The sequence below is a fragment of the Macaca thibetana genome, chromosome 5, assembly GCF_024542745.1.
Source record: "Macaca thibetana thibetana isolate TM-01 chromosome 5, ASM2454274v1, whole genome shotgun sequence".
NCBI classification, from domain to species: domain Eukaryota; kingdom Metazoa; phylum Chordata; class Mammalia; order Primates; family Cercopithecidae; genus Macaca; species Macaca thibetana.
This window is the reverse complement of record NC_065582.1, coordinates 146,637,286-146,651,122: the sequence shown is the minus strand read 5'-3', so window position 1 is coordinate 146,651,122 and position 13,837 is coordinate 146,637,286. Positions and strand designations below refer to the sequence as shown.

The window sequence follows — 13,837 nt, the reverse complement described above, 5'->3', positions numbered from 1 at the left end:
AGACCCTGTGTCAAAAATAAAAAAAAACACACAAATGAAATATATATTGCTGAATTTTATTTGCTAGTGTTTTGCTAAGGATTTTTGTGTCTGTAGTCATGAGTATTGGTTTGTAGTTTTTTTGTACTGGCTTTGTCTGTTTTTGGTATCAGGATAATATTAGCATCATAAAATGGATTGGAAGTGTTTTCTTACTTTCTGGAAGAGATTATGTAGGATTAGTATTATTTTTTCCTAAAAATATTTGTTAGAATTTTCCATTGAAGCTATTTGGCCCTGGAAATTTTTTTTTTGTTTTAAAATTATGAATTAAATTCCTTTATAAATTATAGTGATTTTATCTATGTCTTATTGGATAAGTTGTGATACTTGTGTTTTTTGAGACATTGGTCCATTTCATATAAATTGTCAAACTTTTGTGTGTTCATAGTTTACTTTATTAGCCTTTTGATATCTGCGAAGTCTATAGTAATATCCCTTTTTCATTCCTGATATTGGTAATTTCTGTCTTCTTTTTTGTCAGTCTTGCTAGTCTTTCAGTTTTATTGATCATTTTGGTAAATCAACAATTTATTTCATTGAATTTTCTCATTGTTTTCTGTTTACAATTTATTTGTTATCTATTATTAATATTTTTATTATTATTATTATTTTTTAAGACAGAGTCTTGCTCTGTTGCTCAGGCTGGAGTGCAGTGACACAATCCTGGCTCACTGCAACCTCCATCTCCTGGGTTCAAACGATTGTCTTGTCTCAGCCTCCCGAGTAGCTGAGACTACTGGTGTGCACCACCACGCCCAGCTAATTTTTGTATTTTTAGTAGAGACGGGGTTTCACCATATTGGGCAGGCTGGTCTCGAACTCCTGACCTCAGGTGATCCACCCACGTTGGCCTCTCAAAGTGCTGGGATTACAGGTGTGAGCCACCGTGCTTGGCCTGCTTTTTTTTTTTTTTTTTCCCAAGACGGAGTCTTGCTTTTGTCACCCAGGCTGGAATGCAATGGTGCAATTTCAGTTCACTGCAACCTCTGCCTTCTGGGTTCAAGCGATTCTCCTGCCCCAGTCTCCTGAGTAGCTAGGATTACAGGTGCCTGCCACCATGCCCAGCTAATTTTTGTATTTTTAGTAGAGAAGAGGTTTTACCATGCTGGCTAGGCTGGTTTGAAACTCCTGACCTCAGGTGATCCACCCGCCTCAGCCTCCCAAAGTGCTGGGATTACAGGCACGAGCCACTATGCCTGGCCTACTCTGTATTATTTTCTTTTTTCTGATGGGTTTGAGTTTATATTGCCCTTCATTTTCTAGGTTCTTATGGTGGGGGCTTAGATTATTCATTTGAGACTTCTTTTCTAATGTATGCATTTAGTGCTATAGATTTTCCTGTTATCACTGCTTTAGCCATGTTCTACAATTTTTTTTTTTTTTTTTTTTTTTTTTTTTTGAGACAGAGTCTCACCCTGTTGCCCAGGCTGGAGTGCAGTGGCTCGATTTTAGCTCACTGCAACCTTCCCGAGTTGAAGCAATTCTCCTGCCTCAGCCTCCTGAGTAGCTGGGATTATAGTTGCGCGCCACCTTGCCCGGCTAATTTTTGTATTTTTATTATTATTTATTTATTTACTTTTGGAGACAGAGTTTCTCTCTTGTCGCCCAGGCTGGAGTGCAATGGTGCTATCTTGGCTCACTGTAACCTCTGCTTCCTGGGTTCAAACGATTCTCCTGTTTCTGTTTCTTCAGTGTGCTCACCAGCACGCCTGGCTAACTTTTGTATTATTAGTAGAGACGGGATTTCATCATGTTGGCCAGGCTGGTCTTGAACTGACCTCAGGTGATCCACCTACCTCGGCCTCCCAAAGTGCTGCAATTACAGGCGTGAGCCACCGCACCCAGCTAATTTTTGTACTTTTAGTAGAGACGGGGTTTCACCATATTGCCCCGGATGGTCTCGATCTCCTGAGCTCAGAGTGGTCTACCCACCTCAGTCTCCCATGGTGCTGGGATTGTCGGCGTGAGCCACCACACCTGGCCTACAAATTTTGATATGGTATATTTTCATTGGCATTCAATTTATTATATTTTTAAAATTTTCTTTGAGACTTCATCATTGACCCATGTATTATTTAGATGTATATTGCTTGGAAATTTTTATGTTATTGATTTCTAGTTTGATTCCATTGTGGTTGGAAAACATACCTGTGTGATATCAATTCTTTTAAATTTGTTGTGGTTTGGTTTTAGCTTAGGATATGCTCTATCTTGGTATGTCTTCTGTTAATACTTGAAAAGAGTGTGTGTTCTGCTGTTGTTGGGTGGAGTGTTCTGTAAGTATAGATTAGATCCTTAATTATTGGTGTTGTTGAGTTCTGTATCTTTGCTGATTTACTGTCTACTGTTGATAGAGTGATGTTGAAGTCTCCAACTATAATTGTGAATTTGTCTATTTCTCCTTTCAGTTTTAGCTTCACTTATTTTGTAGCTCTGTTTAGTGCATATACATTTAGGGTTGCTATATATTTTTTATTTATATTTATTTATTTATTTATTTTTGACATGGAGTTTCACTCGGGTTGCCCAGGCTGGAGTGCAATGGTGTGATCTCAGCTCGCTGCAACCTCCGCCTCCTGGGTTCAAGTGATTCTCCTGCCTCAGCCTCTCAAGTAGCTGGGATTACAGGCATGCGCCACCATGCCTGGCTAATTTTGTATTTTTAGTAGAGACAGGGTTTCTCCATGTTGGTCAGGCTGGTCTCAAACTCCCGACTTTAGGTGATCCACCCGCCTCGACCTCCCAAAGTGCTGGGATTATAGGCATGAGCCACATGCCTGGCCTTTTTTTTTTTTTTTTTTTTTTTTTAATTGAGACAGTGTCACTTTGTCTCCCAGGCTGGAGTGCAGTGGCATGATCTTGGCTCGCTGCACCCTCTGTGTCCTGGGTTCAAGCGATTCTCCTGCGGTTAGTCTCTCAAATAGCCGGGACTACAGGTTAGTTCTTTTTGTATCTTTAGTAGAGACAGAGTTTTGCCATTTTGGCCAGGTTAGTCTCAAACTCCTCACCTCAAGTGATCCTCCTGCCCATTGTCCACTGTGCTGGGATTATAGGCGCCATCCCCTGAGTCTGGCCAGGGTTACTGTATCTTTTTTTTTTGAGATGGAGTTTTGCTCTTTTTGCCCAGGCTGGAGTGTAATGGCACTATCTTGGCTCACTGCAACCTCTGCCTCCCGGGTTCAAGCAGTTCTCCTGTTTCAGCCTCCTGAGTAGCTGGGATTATAGGCACAGGCCACCACGCCTGGCTAATGTTTGTATTTTAGTAGAGACAGGGTTTCTCCATGTTGGCCAGGCCGGTCTCAAACTCCTGACCTCAGGTAATCCACCCACCTTGGCCTCCCAGAGTGCAGGGATTACAGCTGTGAGCCACTGCACCCAGCCTGCTATATCTTTTTGATGGCCTGATCCTTTATCATTACACAGTGCCCTTCTTTGTCTGTGGTAATTTTCTTAGCTCTGAATTCTACTCATATCTGATATTAATATATAAGTGTACTTTTATTTAATTGTAATTAATTTAAATTTAAATAGGAACATGTGGCCGGTGGCTGCCATATTGACAGTGCAGTTCCGGAAGGTGGAGAGAGCTATGATACAAATTTAATTAAAAGGTAAATTTTATAATGTAATAGAAGATGATAAGGGCCATGGATAGTTAGCAGGAAAGGAGAGATTAGGGCAGAGGGAGCAGGGTATATGGTTTTCAGTTGGATAATCAAGAGAGAAATCATTGAATGTGACACTTGAACAAAAATTTGCAGGAGTACAGGAGTTAGCTGTGCAGATATCTTGAGGAAGAGTATATCAAAGGCTAGCAGACAGATAGGCCATTGTAAGAACTTTAGCTTTGTCTCTGAGTGATGTGGAGAACATGTAGGGGTTTAGATCAGACCCTTTTTACATTGTATAAAGCTCAGTCTGGCTGGTATATTGAAAATAGACTATGGGGTATAAGGTACAAACAGGGAGAACAGGTAAGAGGTTGGAATATGGGTTAAAGATGACAGGTGTCAGACCAATGATTAGAGCAGATTTTGGGAAATATATTAGACATTTAGTTTTGGATATGTTAAGTTTGAAATGTTTGTTAGGTATATTCAAGCAGAGAAAACAAGAGGACTGCCTGTAGTTCTATTCCAGATATGAGTCCCTGCCCTTGTGGAGCTTACACTTTATTGGAATATGGGTGGTAAATACAATATGTGTATAAAACATACGCTATGTAAGAAAACAATAAGTCCTGTGGAGAAAATTCAAGTAGGAAAGTGGGGTAAATAGTGTTGAGGCACTGAGGTCTTGAGAAGGTAATATTTGAATAATGATAAGAAGGTGATAAGGAGATAATTGGAGAAAAGTGGTTCCGTAGAGGGAACCAAGGTGTAAAGGTTCCCAAGGGAGAACATTGCTGGTGTGTTTGAAGAAGAGCGAGGAGACTTAAGTGTGGCTAAGGGAAAGGACAGTGCAGAGGTGACCAGTGTCCAGGTTATGGGCCATTTTAAGGGCTCTAGCTTTTATCTTGAGTTAGGGAGCTAGTGGATAGTTTAGTAGAAGAAAGGCATGGTCCAACCTATGGTTTAATTGAGTCACTCTGGCTTTGGTGCTAAATAGACTGAAGGGGCAAGGGTGGAAACCAAGAGACAGGAGACTTCTAGGAATTTAGGCAAGAGGCTGTGGTAGCTAAGTCTAGGGTGGTGGCAGTGAGGAATAATAGTATTCTGGATACGTTTTGGGAGTCACATTGACAAAATTGGCTTACCAGTTGCATGTGGGATGAGAGGAGTCAAGGATTATTCCAAGATTTTGGCCTGAGTCATTGGAATGATACAGTTGCGCTAACTGAGATGGGAAAGACTGGGAAAAGCAGTTTTGAAGGGGGTGATGAGGAGCTGTTTTGGACATGTTAAATGTACGGTGCCTATTGGACATCTGAGTATAGGTGTTCAGTATGCATTCTAATTATATTTATGAAGACTTTCATGTTTTTAAAAATGAAAAAATATATTGAAACAGTGTATTCATTGTTCTGAAATATATATTGTTAACATCTTAATTTTTAACATGTTCAATCCTGGCAAAACCTGAATATTTTGGAGAGAGAGAAATTGACTACTTTTTAGCTCTGTTGTTAGAGTTGGTGGTACTTTCTTAGAGCTAAATAAAGATGTCATTCCGATTTCAGAAATGGAAATATATATAGTCTGAGTGTTTTTAATTGCTTTCTATTTTAGGTCTTTTTACTGCTGGATTGTGCAAGATATTTAACCCTATTTTTTTTGAATTATGACTTAAATATCAAACATCTTAACTAAGAAAAGGGAAACATTTTAGTTTTGGAAGTCAGAATGCCAAGGAAAAGGAAAAATCTTGGGGGAAATCCTTTTCGGAAGACTGCAAACCCTAAGGAAGTTATCGTATCCAGTGTTGCTAGTCGTGAGGAGCCAACCACTACTCTTCCTTCCATGGGTGAGACAAAAGTTGATCAGGAAGAACTCTTCACCAGTATCTCAGAGATGTTTTCTGATCTGGATCCTGATGTAGTGTATTTGATGCTTTCTGAATGTGATTTCAAAGGTGAGAAAAAGTTTAGTTTGAACCCTGTCCATCTTATAAGAAGACTTTGTGTACTATGCCATGATTAATAGTAATATAGAAAAATGTCTTATTTCTATTTTATTCATCATTTATTAATCATCTGCTGTTGGCAAGTTATTAAGGTTGGTATTTGAGTTGGTATTTGGGATATGAAGAATAAAACATAGTTTCTACTCTTAAGAAATGTGCAGTTCTAAATGTAAGGTATTTGTATAGATATCATATTCTATCTCTTTCATCTTTACTCTAGAACAGACTGGCACTATTGACACTTTAGGCTACATAATCCTTTCTTTTGAGTGGCTCTCCTATGCATTGTAGGTTTAGCAGCATCCCCGGCCTATACACACTAGTTGCCAGTAGCTCCTTACCACCCAGGTGTGACAATAAAAAATGTCTCCATGTCTTGTCATTTGTTCCCTGGGAGGCAAAATTGTACCTGGTTGAGAACCACTCTCCTCTAATGTAAGCTCCATAAAGACAGAGGTTTTAAAAACTTTGTTTTACTCCTGTATCTTCAGCCCATAACATGGCAACTGACTCATAATAGGAACTGAGTAAATATCTATTAAGCAACTAGGTAAGTATAATTTTGAAAATAAGAGCTGATTAAGAGTTGAGGCTAGTCGGGCGCGGTGGCTCACGCCTGTAATCCCAGCACTTTGGGAGGCCGAGGCGGGCGGATCACAAGGTCAGGAGATCGAGACCACGGTGAAACCCCGTCTCTACTAAAAATACAAAAAATTAGCCGGGCGCGGTTGTGGGCGCCTGTAGTCCCAGCTACTCGGGAGGCTGAGGCAGGAGAATGGCGTGAACCCGGGAGGCGGAGCTTGCAGTGAGCCGAGATCGCGCCACTGCACTCCAGCCTGGGCGACAGAGCGAGACTCCGTCTCAAAAAAAAAAAAAAAAAAAAAAAAAAAAAAAAAAAAAAAAAAAAAAGAGTTGAGGCTAGCAGAGTAGTATAATTTCAAAACATTGACTTTGGAGTCAAGAAACCTGGGTTGGATTTCCAGCTTTGCCACTTAATCTCTCTGAGTCTCAGTTTTCTAATCTGTTAGGGAGAAAAATAACAGTATGCACCTCATAGGACTTTTTTTTGGTGACAATTGAGTTTTATTTTTTTGTTGTTGGTAAAGTCTTCAGTATGGTAGGTTATTAATAACTTGTCATACATTGTTTACAAGTATGTAGACAGAAGGGAGTTTATGTAAGTTGGCTAGATGAGTAATTAAATGTTGATGCTTAGTATTGTTACTAGCCATGATTAGTATAAGATAAAATTATTCTAGATTTGGGAAGTTTTGGTAATGTGTTATAAACTTCCAGTTTCAGTCATTGTGTGGTCTGTGATGTGAGCATGTCTTATCCAGTTATGTATGCAGAAAACCAGTTGTCAGCAGTGCATGATGCTCAGAAATGATAGTATATTGAATTTTGTAAGTTACTTCAACATTTTCCTTTGATGTGTTTCAAATTTAATTGTTGCATATAAACTAATACAGCAATGAAGAATTATAAGAAATCCACATCATCCTATACCATAACAAAACAACTTATTTTTGTTTTCCAGAATCTTCTATAGACCTTGTTCATAAGCATTTGCGATTTGAGTGGTGGAATTTTGTATTATGTATTTTTAACTTAACATAAGCGTTTTGTCTGTGTTGCTGTAATCTATATTTTTAACGGGTTTCTAATATTCTACTGAGTTGTTGTGCTATAGTTTAATTATATCTCCATTTTTCACGAATAATTAATATTGCAGAGAACATCTTGGTAAAAAATATATTTTTCTTTCTTTTGGCTTTTTTTTCTTAGTTCCAAAATTTTATTTTCTTGCATCACAGGGTAAGAACTGCTTTGGCTCTTGGAAGCATACTCCTAAATTGCCTACCAGTGAGGTGTTCTGATTTGTAATTCCACCAGCCTTGCATAAGTGTAGTGGTTTCACTTCAGCCTTTTCAACATTGTGTAGTAGTGTTTTAAGATTTTTTTTTTTTTTTTGAGATGGAGTTTCGCTCTTGCTGCCCAGGCTGGAGTGCAGTGGTGCCATCTCAGCTCTCTGCAACCTCGGCCTCCCGGGTTCAGGTGATTCTCCTGCCTCAGGCTCTACAAGTAGCTGGGATTACAGGCGTCTGCCACCATGCCCAGCTAATTTTCTTTTTTTGTATTTTTAGTAGAGATGGGATTTCGTCATGCTGGCCAAGCTGGTCTTGAACTCCTGACCTCAGGTCATCCACCTGCCTCAGCCTCCCAAAGTGCTAGGATTACAGGCGTGAACCACCACACCTGGCCTGTGTTTTAAGGTTTTAATAGGAATAAAATTGCATTTTTCTTTGTGTTGATTTAATAAAGAGGAATGTTAGACATTTTTGTACATGGTTGTTTATTCTTGTAATCTTGTGTAAATTGTTCATTCATTGAAAAAAGTTTTTTTTTTTTTACCATGGTTTTAATTTTTCCCAACAATCTGTATAAGGACTTTTCTTTTTATGTGATAAGTACCTATCCATCTTGGTCTTTAATTTACTTTTACTTAGTGTAATTTTTCATTGTATACACATTAAATTTTTAGTTGATCTTTTCTGGTTTTACTGTCACTTTACTGTCATGTAGATTTTTTTCATAGAAATACTCCTTATGTTTGCTTTCTTTTTTTTCCCCCTCCCTGCCCCCCCCCAACCTTTTTTTCTTTTCTTCCATTTTTAGGTTTTCTGTCCTTTGTAGTATTGCTATGATCTCCTAATTGGTCTCTGCCAGGCTTGCCCCCTCCAATCCCTCTTTGTTTTTCTTCTTAAGGGAACATTAATTGGGTGCTTACTAGGTGCCAGTTCTTTGTGCACAGCACTTTTTCATGGATTATCTCATTTAATCCTCACAACAACCTATGAGGTAGGTGCTTTTATTATCCCCATATTACAAATGAGAAAATCGAGGTTTAGGGACGTTAACTTGTTGAAAGTGTCATAGCCAGCAGTAGAGATTTAAATGTTGGTGTTCTGACTCCAGACCAGAGCTGTTACCTACTCTGCTGTGCTGTTTCCAGACTTACCTTTCTTAAAACAGCAAGACAAAACACAAAATAAACAACCCCTCGCTCCAAACTTCAAATGCTTAAAAATTCTAATTTTATTTTATTTTTTTTTTGGTTTCCTTTTTTTTTTTTGGGATAGGGCCTCACTCAGTTGCCCAGGCTGGAGTGCAGTAATCTAATCACTTTCACTAGAGGCTCACTGTAGCCTTTACCTCCTGGGCTGAAGCGATTCTGCTACCTCAGACACCCTACCACACTGGCTAATTTTTGTAGAGATAGGGTTTTTCCATGTTGCCCAGGCTGGTCTTGAACTCCTGGTCTCAAGCGATCTACCTGCCTCAGCCTCCCAAAATGTTAGGATTATAGGCATGAGCCGCCACACCTGGCCTTAAAATTTCTAATGGCTCCCTATTTGTGTTATAACAGAAAGAGCTCAGCATTGGAGTCAGATACACCAGTCCTGGCTCTGTCACTGACTATCTGTGTGACTTGGGCCAAGTTAATGTACTTTTTAACTTCATTTCTTCATCTGTTTGCTAGGAATAATATACCTCATGGTAGTATTTGAGGATTCAGTGAGGTGATGTGTATAAAACTTCTAGCTGAAATGCTATGACTGGTAGTTTCCTTCAAGTTCACTTCGAAAATAAAATTAATATTTCTTAACATGGCATACAGGACTGTTCCCAATTTTACCCAATCAACCTCCCTCTAGGGAGAGCCAAGCCTGGGTTTACCCTTTTTTCTCTTGTGTCTGGCAAGTTACTTTTTAATCTTCAAGTCCCAGTTCACATATCACCTTATGTGAAATCTTTTCTTATTCTCCCTTGTGCTTCTATGGCATTTGTACATTATCAAAAATGTGCATTATTTATTTATTTATTTTTGAGAGGGAGTCTCGCTCTGTCACCAAGGCTGGAGTGCAGTGGCTCGATCTCTGCTCACTACCACCTCTGCCTTGCCGGTTCAAGAAATTCTCCCACCTCGGGCTCCTGAGTAGCTGGGATTACAGGCATGCGCTGCCACTACACCCAGCTAATTTTTATATTTTTAGTAGAGACAGAGTTTCGCCATGTTGACTAGGCTGGTCTCTAACTCCTGACCTCAGGTGATCCACCTGCCTCAGCCTCCCAAAGTGCTGGGATTACAGGCATGAGCCACTGCGCCTGGCCAAAAGTGTGCATTATTTAATCTGTATTATATTACAATGTAATTGTCTCTAATATAATTGTTTTTAATCTCTATTAGACTGCAAAGTTCTCTATTAGACTGCAAAAAAAATCTATTAAAGATTTTTTTTTACAAAATATTTCTGATATGCAGTACACACTCATAAATATATTTGTATTAAGTGCAATTCATAGCATGGATCATGTAAATAAATTAGATTTACTAAGAGAATATATAAAATACTTAATATTTAAAAGTGTACATTCAATAGGTATTTGTTAAATTAATCAACAGGCTTTAGGACTTTTATAAATAAGCTAATACATCCAATGACAGATATCTATACATTTACTCAATAAATTCAGCAAATAATATTTATTTAATTAGTTTATTAGCTTGGTTTATTACTGTTTCCTGAAAGAATAGGATTGCATGTCTCCATCATTCAGACTTTTTGCCACTACAGACTTTGGTATGTTAGTAAAATATTAATTTTTTAAAAATAACATGAACATTGTACATTTATATTTTGTTCAATGCAAAATCCAATATAATTTTAGCTGGATTTTAATAAAATTATTAAATCTGTTTTCTCTGTCTATGTTTTTGTTGTTGTTATTATTCTTGTTGTTGTACAGTTGAAAATGCTATGGATTGTCTATTAGAATTATCTGCCACTGATACCAAGATAGAAGAATCATCTTCACAAAGTTTTGTTGCTTCTGGGAACCAAGTAGGTGCAGCAGAAAGTGAAATAATGGAAAAACGTCCTGAAGAAGAGAGTGAAGATTCAAAAATAGATTCATTTTTGGACATGCAGCTAACTGAAGACCTGGATTCCTTAATACAAAATGCTTTTGAGAAATTGAACTCTTCTCCTGATGACCAAGTATACTCATTTTTGCCTTCACAAGATGTTAATAGTTTTAATGACCTGAGTGAGTTTGTAAATCCTGATTCAAGTAATATGACTCCCATTTTTTCTACACAAAATATGAATTTGAACAGTGAAAATTTAGACAATTCTGGCTCTACGTTAAGTTTAAACCCATTACCTTCACATTCTGTTTTGAGCGAGTCCAAATGTTTTATAAAGGATAACACATTGGCTTTGGAAAGTAACTACCCAGAAGATTCTCTTCTCAGTAGTTCTTTAAATGTAGCAAGTGACTCCATCGTGGGCTGTAGCAGTCTCAATCAAAAACAGAAAGAACTTTTAGAATCTGAGTGTGTTGAGGCTCAATTCTCTGAAGCTCCTGTAGATTTGGATGCCAGCGAACCTCAGGCTTCTTTAAGCCTTCCAGGGCTTGATTTACCGGGTACGGGTGGGGATCAAAAATCTACTCGGGTCTCTGATGTTTTTCTGCCTTCCGAAGGGTTCAACTTCAAGCCACACAAACATCCTGAACTGCCAACTAAGGGGAAAGATGTGAGTTACTGCCCAGTACTTGCTCCTCTCCCCTTGCTGTTGCCTCCTCCGCCACCTCCACCGATGTGGAATCCAATGATTCCTGCTTTTGACCTCTTCCAAGGAAACCATGGCTTTGTAGCTCCTGTTGTAACCACAGCTGCACACTGGAGATCTGTGAACTACACATTTCCACCCTCAGTTATTTCTCACACTTCCCCAACAAAAGTATGGAGAAATAAAGATGGAACAAGTGCTTATCAAGTACAAGAAACCCCAGTTTCTCAGGTTGTAAGAAAGAAGACATCTTATGTTGGACTAGTTCTTGTTCTTCTCAGAGGTCTTCCAGGATCTGGAAAATCTTTTTTGGCAAGGTATGAGGTTTAATTGGGTTTTAAAAAAATAGTATAATGTCTGAATTTGAACACAAGTGTGAATATATATGCAAAATGCTTTGCTTAGTACAGATCTTTAGTAACCCCTAAAATGTTTTCTTTTTACTAAGTTTTACTAACTTTGTGTAGCTAATAATAACACTATTTTCTCTGGAAACTTTTTTTATGGAATCCCTTCATCTTTGACTATCTCTTTGAAAGACAGAAGAAAAAATTAAAGAGGATTCCAAAATTGTGAGTTATTGACGTAGTAGAGGAGAGCTAATTTGAGTGGGAGAAAGATGAGTTCAGCTTTGATCACAGAGTTAAAGAGGTATAATTGATCTTGATTTCATGGAATGAAAGTCTTAAATATATTAATTTTACTGGTAGTTGGAAATTCAGGATTATAGAATGTTGTTAAATAATGCTTTTAGAAATATGTGATTTGAAGGAAGAGAGTATAGGATGACAACTGGTAGTCAGAGAACTTCAAGTTTTCAGGGACTTTTCTGTTCCAAAATAGAGTACCATTAGTTATTTGATCTCATATATACACCTTTATCCCTTCTGTAGTTAAGGTAGGCTGTGAGTGCCTTAATCTGGGAGATAGGAGTCAAGTGTTACAGGCAGCTTTGTAATGGTTTCAGTGGCACTCCTTGAAGAGTATTGTTTTCATAATTTCTCTCTATCCCTGCTTAACCTTTAAATTCCAGAAGATTTCACCTAATCTATTTTATTTGCTAGTTTTTTTTTCTTCTTCCAAATTTTAATCGTTAGCCTTCTAATATTATTAGTTGGGTGTCCTCTATTTGATCCTGGGTGTATCTAGTCTAGTCTTAATGAATATGCATAGATAACTGGAGAATGTCCTTCATAAACTTATTTTTAGTTTTTTTTTTTTTTTTTAATATCTTTTCTGTGTCTGAGTTTCTCTGCCAGTAAATTTCCACATATTCTGCTGATACACTTACAGGCATATTTTTCAGTAGACATGTAGGCTTTTCTAACTGACTTAATAGCAACAACAACAATAAAACAATATTGTAGATGTTACTGTCAGTCATGGCAGTGTGTTTCATGAAAGAGATTGGACTGAAAGGTGGTACCTTAGAAGGCAGTTGAGCTGTGAGACAATTTTGAAGAACTAGGTTTCAGGGGCCTTTAGAATCAGAGGCAGCTACAGTTTGAGTGTGGGTAAAGAAAAATGTGCTTGTCACAAGGTAGAAACTTAATATTTTTTGAATGAAGAGAGAGAAATAACGGGGATAGTGTTGAGACATAGAACCTGCGTTGTCTTGAAGAGAATGGTCCCATATTCAAACCAAAGGAAAACGATGGATGCAAAAAGTCTTTTTGAATTTTTTGGAAAGAAGGTCATGAATGGATATCTGAGAAACAATTTTGTTGTCCTGTGAGGGTAGAAAGCAAAAGGGTTTAGCAAGCTCTGATGATGGAGTTAAGGGAAAGAGAGAAGTTGGGTAGTAGTTGAAAGGGGTCACAAAGTGTAGTTACAATTTTTTTTTTTTGACAGAGTCTGACTCTGTCGTCCAGGCTGTTGTGCAGTGGTGTGATCTCAGCTTACTGCAACCTCCACCTCCCCAGGTTTATGAGATTCTCCAGCCTCCGTCTCCTGAGTAGCTGGGATTACAGGTGCCTGCTGCCACCCCCAGCTAATTTTTATATTTTTAGTAGAGACAGGGTTTCACCATGTTGGCCAGGCTGGTCTCAAACTTTTTTTTTTTTTTTTTTTTTTTAAGAGACAGGGACTTGCTTTGTCACCCAGGCTGGAGTGCAGTGGCATGATCATAGCTTATTGTTGTCTTGAATTCCTGGGTTCAGGCAATCCTCCTGCCTTGGCCTCCCTAGTAGCTGGGACTGCAGGCATGGGCCATCACACCCGGCTCATTTTAAAATTTTTTGTAGAGACAGAATCTCGTCATCTTGCCCAGGTTCATCTCAAACTTCTGGGCTCAAGCAGTCCTCCCACCTCAGCCTCCCAAAGTGCTGGGACTATAGGCATGAGCTATCATACCCAGCCTAGTTAGAATTTTTAAAGATAGCTGAGATATATGCATGTTTAATGGTAAAAAAGGAAGTGTCAGAGAAGGGAAAGCTACAAAGAGAAGAGGATAAACATAGGAATTGGGATCAAATGAGCATTCCCTAGAATGTAAGCTCCATGAGTGCAAGCGTTTTTGTGTTTTTTTGTTCATT

At 38.5% G+C, this 13,837-nt stretch overlaps 2 protein-coding genes across 10 annotated transcripts in view; one reads left to right on the top strand and one right to left on the bottom strand.

The window, feature by feature from the left end:
* The window catches only part of SMIM14 (small integral membrane protein 14), a 720,432-nt gene that overhangs the window by 580,785 nt on the left and 125,810 nt on the right, over positions 1-13,837 (bottom strand). The gene's annotated exons all lie outside the window — the stretch shown is intronic.
* Positions 1-13,837, top strand: part of N4BP2 (NEDD4 binding protein 2) — a 107,483-nt gene that overhangs the window by 32,737 nt on the left and 60,909 nt on the right. For 5 of the 9 annotated variants that reach the window (XM_050790321.1, XM_050790326.1, XM_050790325.1 and 2 more), the window contains 2 exons: positions 5,271-5,613; positions 10,477-11,620. In XM_050790321.1, the coding sequence (XP_050646278.1) occupies positions 5,385-5,613; positions 10,477-11,620 (1,373 nt within the window). In that variant the 5' untranslated portion in view covers positions 5,271-5,384. Of the gene's footprint in view, positions 1-3,556; positions 3,654-5,270; positions 5,614-8,433; positions 8,527-10,476; positions 11,621-13,837 lie in introns of those variants that run through there. The other 4 variants (XM_050790324.1, XM_050790330.1, XM_050790328.1 and 1 more) reach the window with 4 other exon arrangements.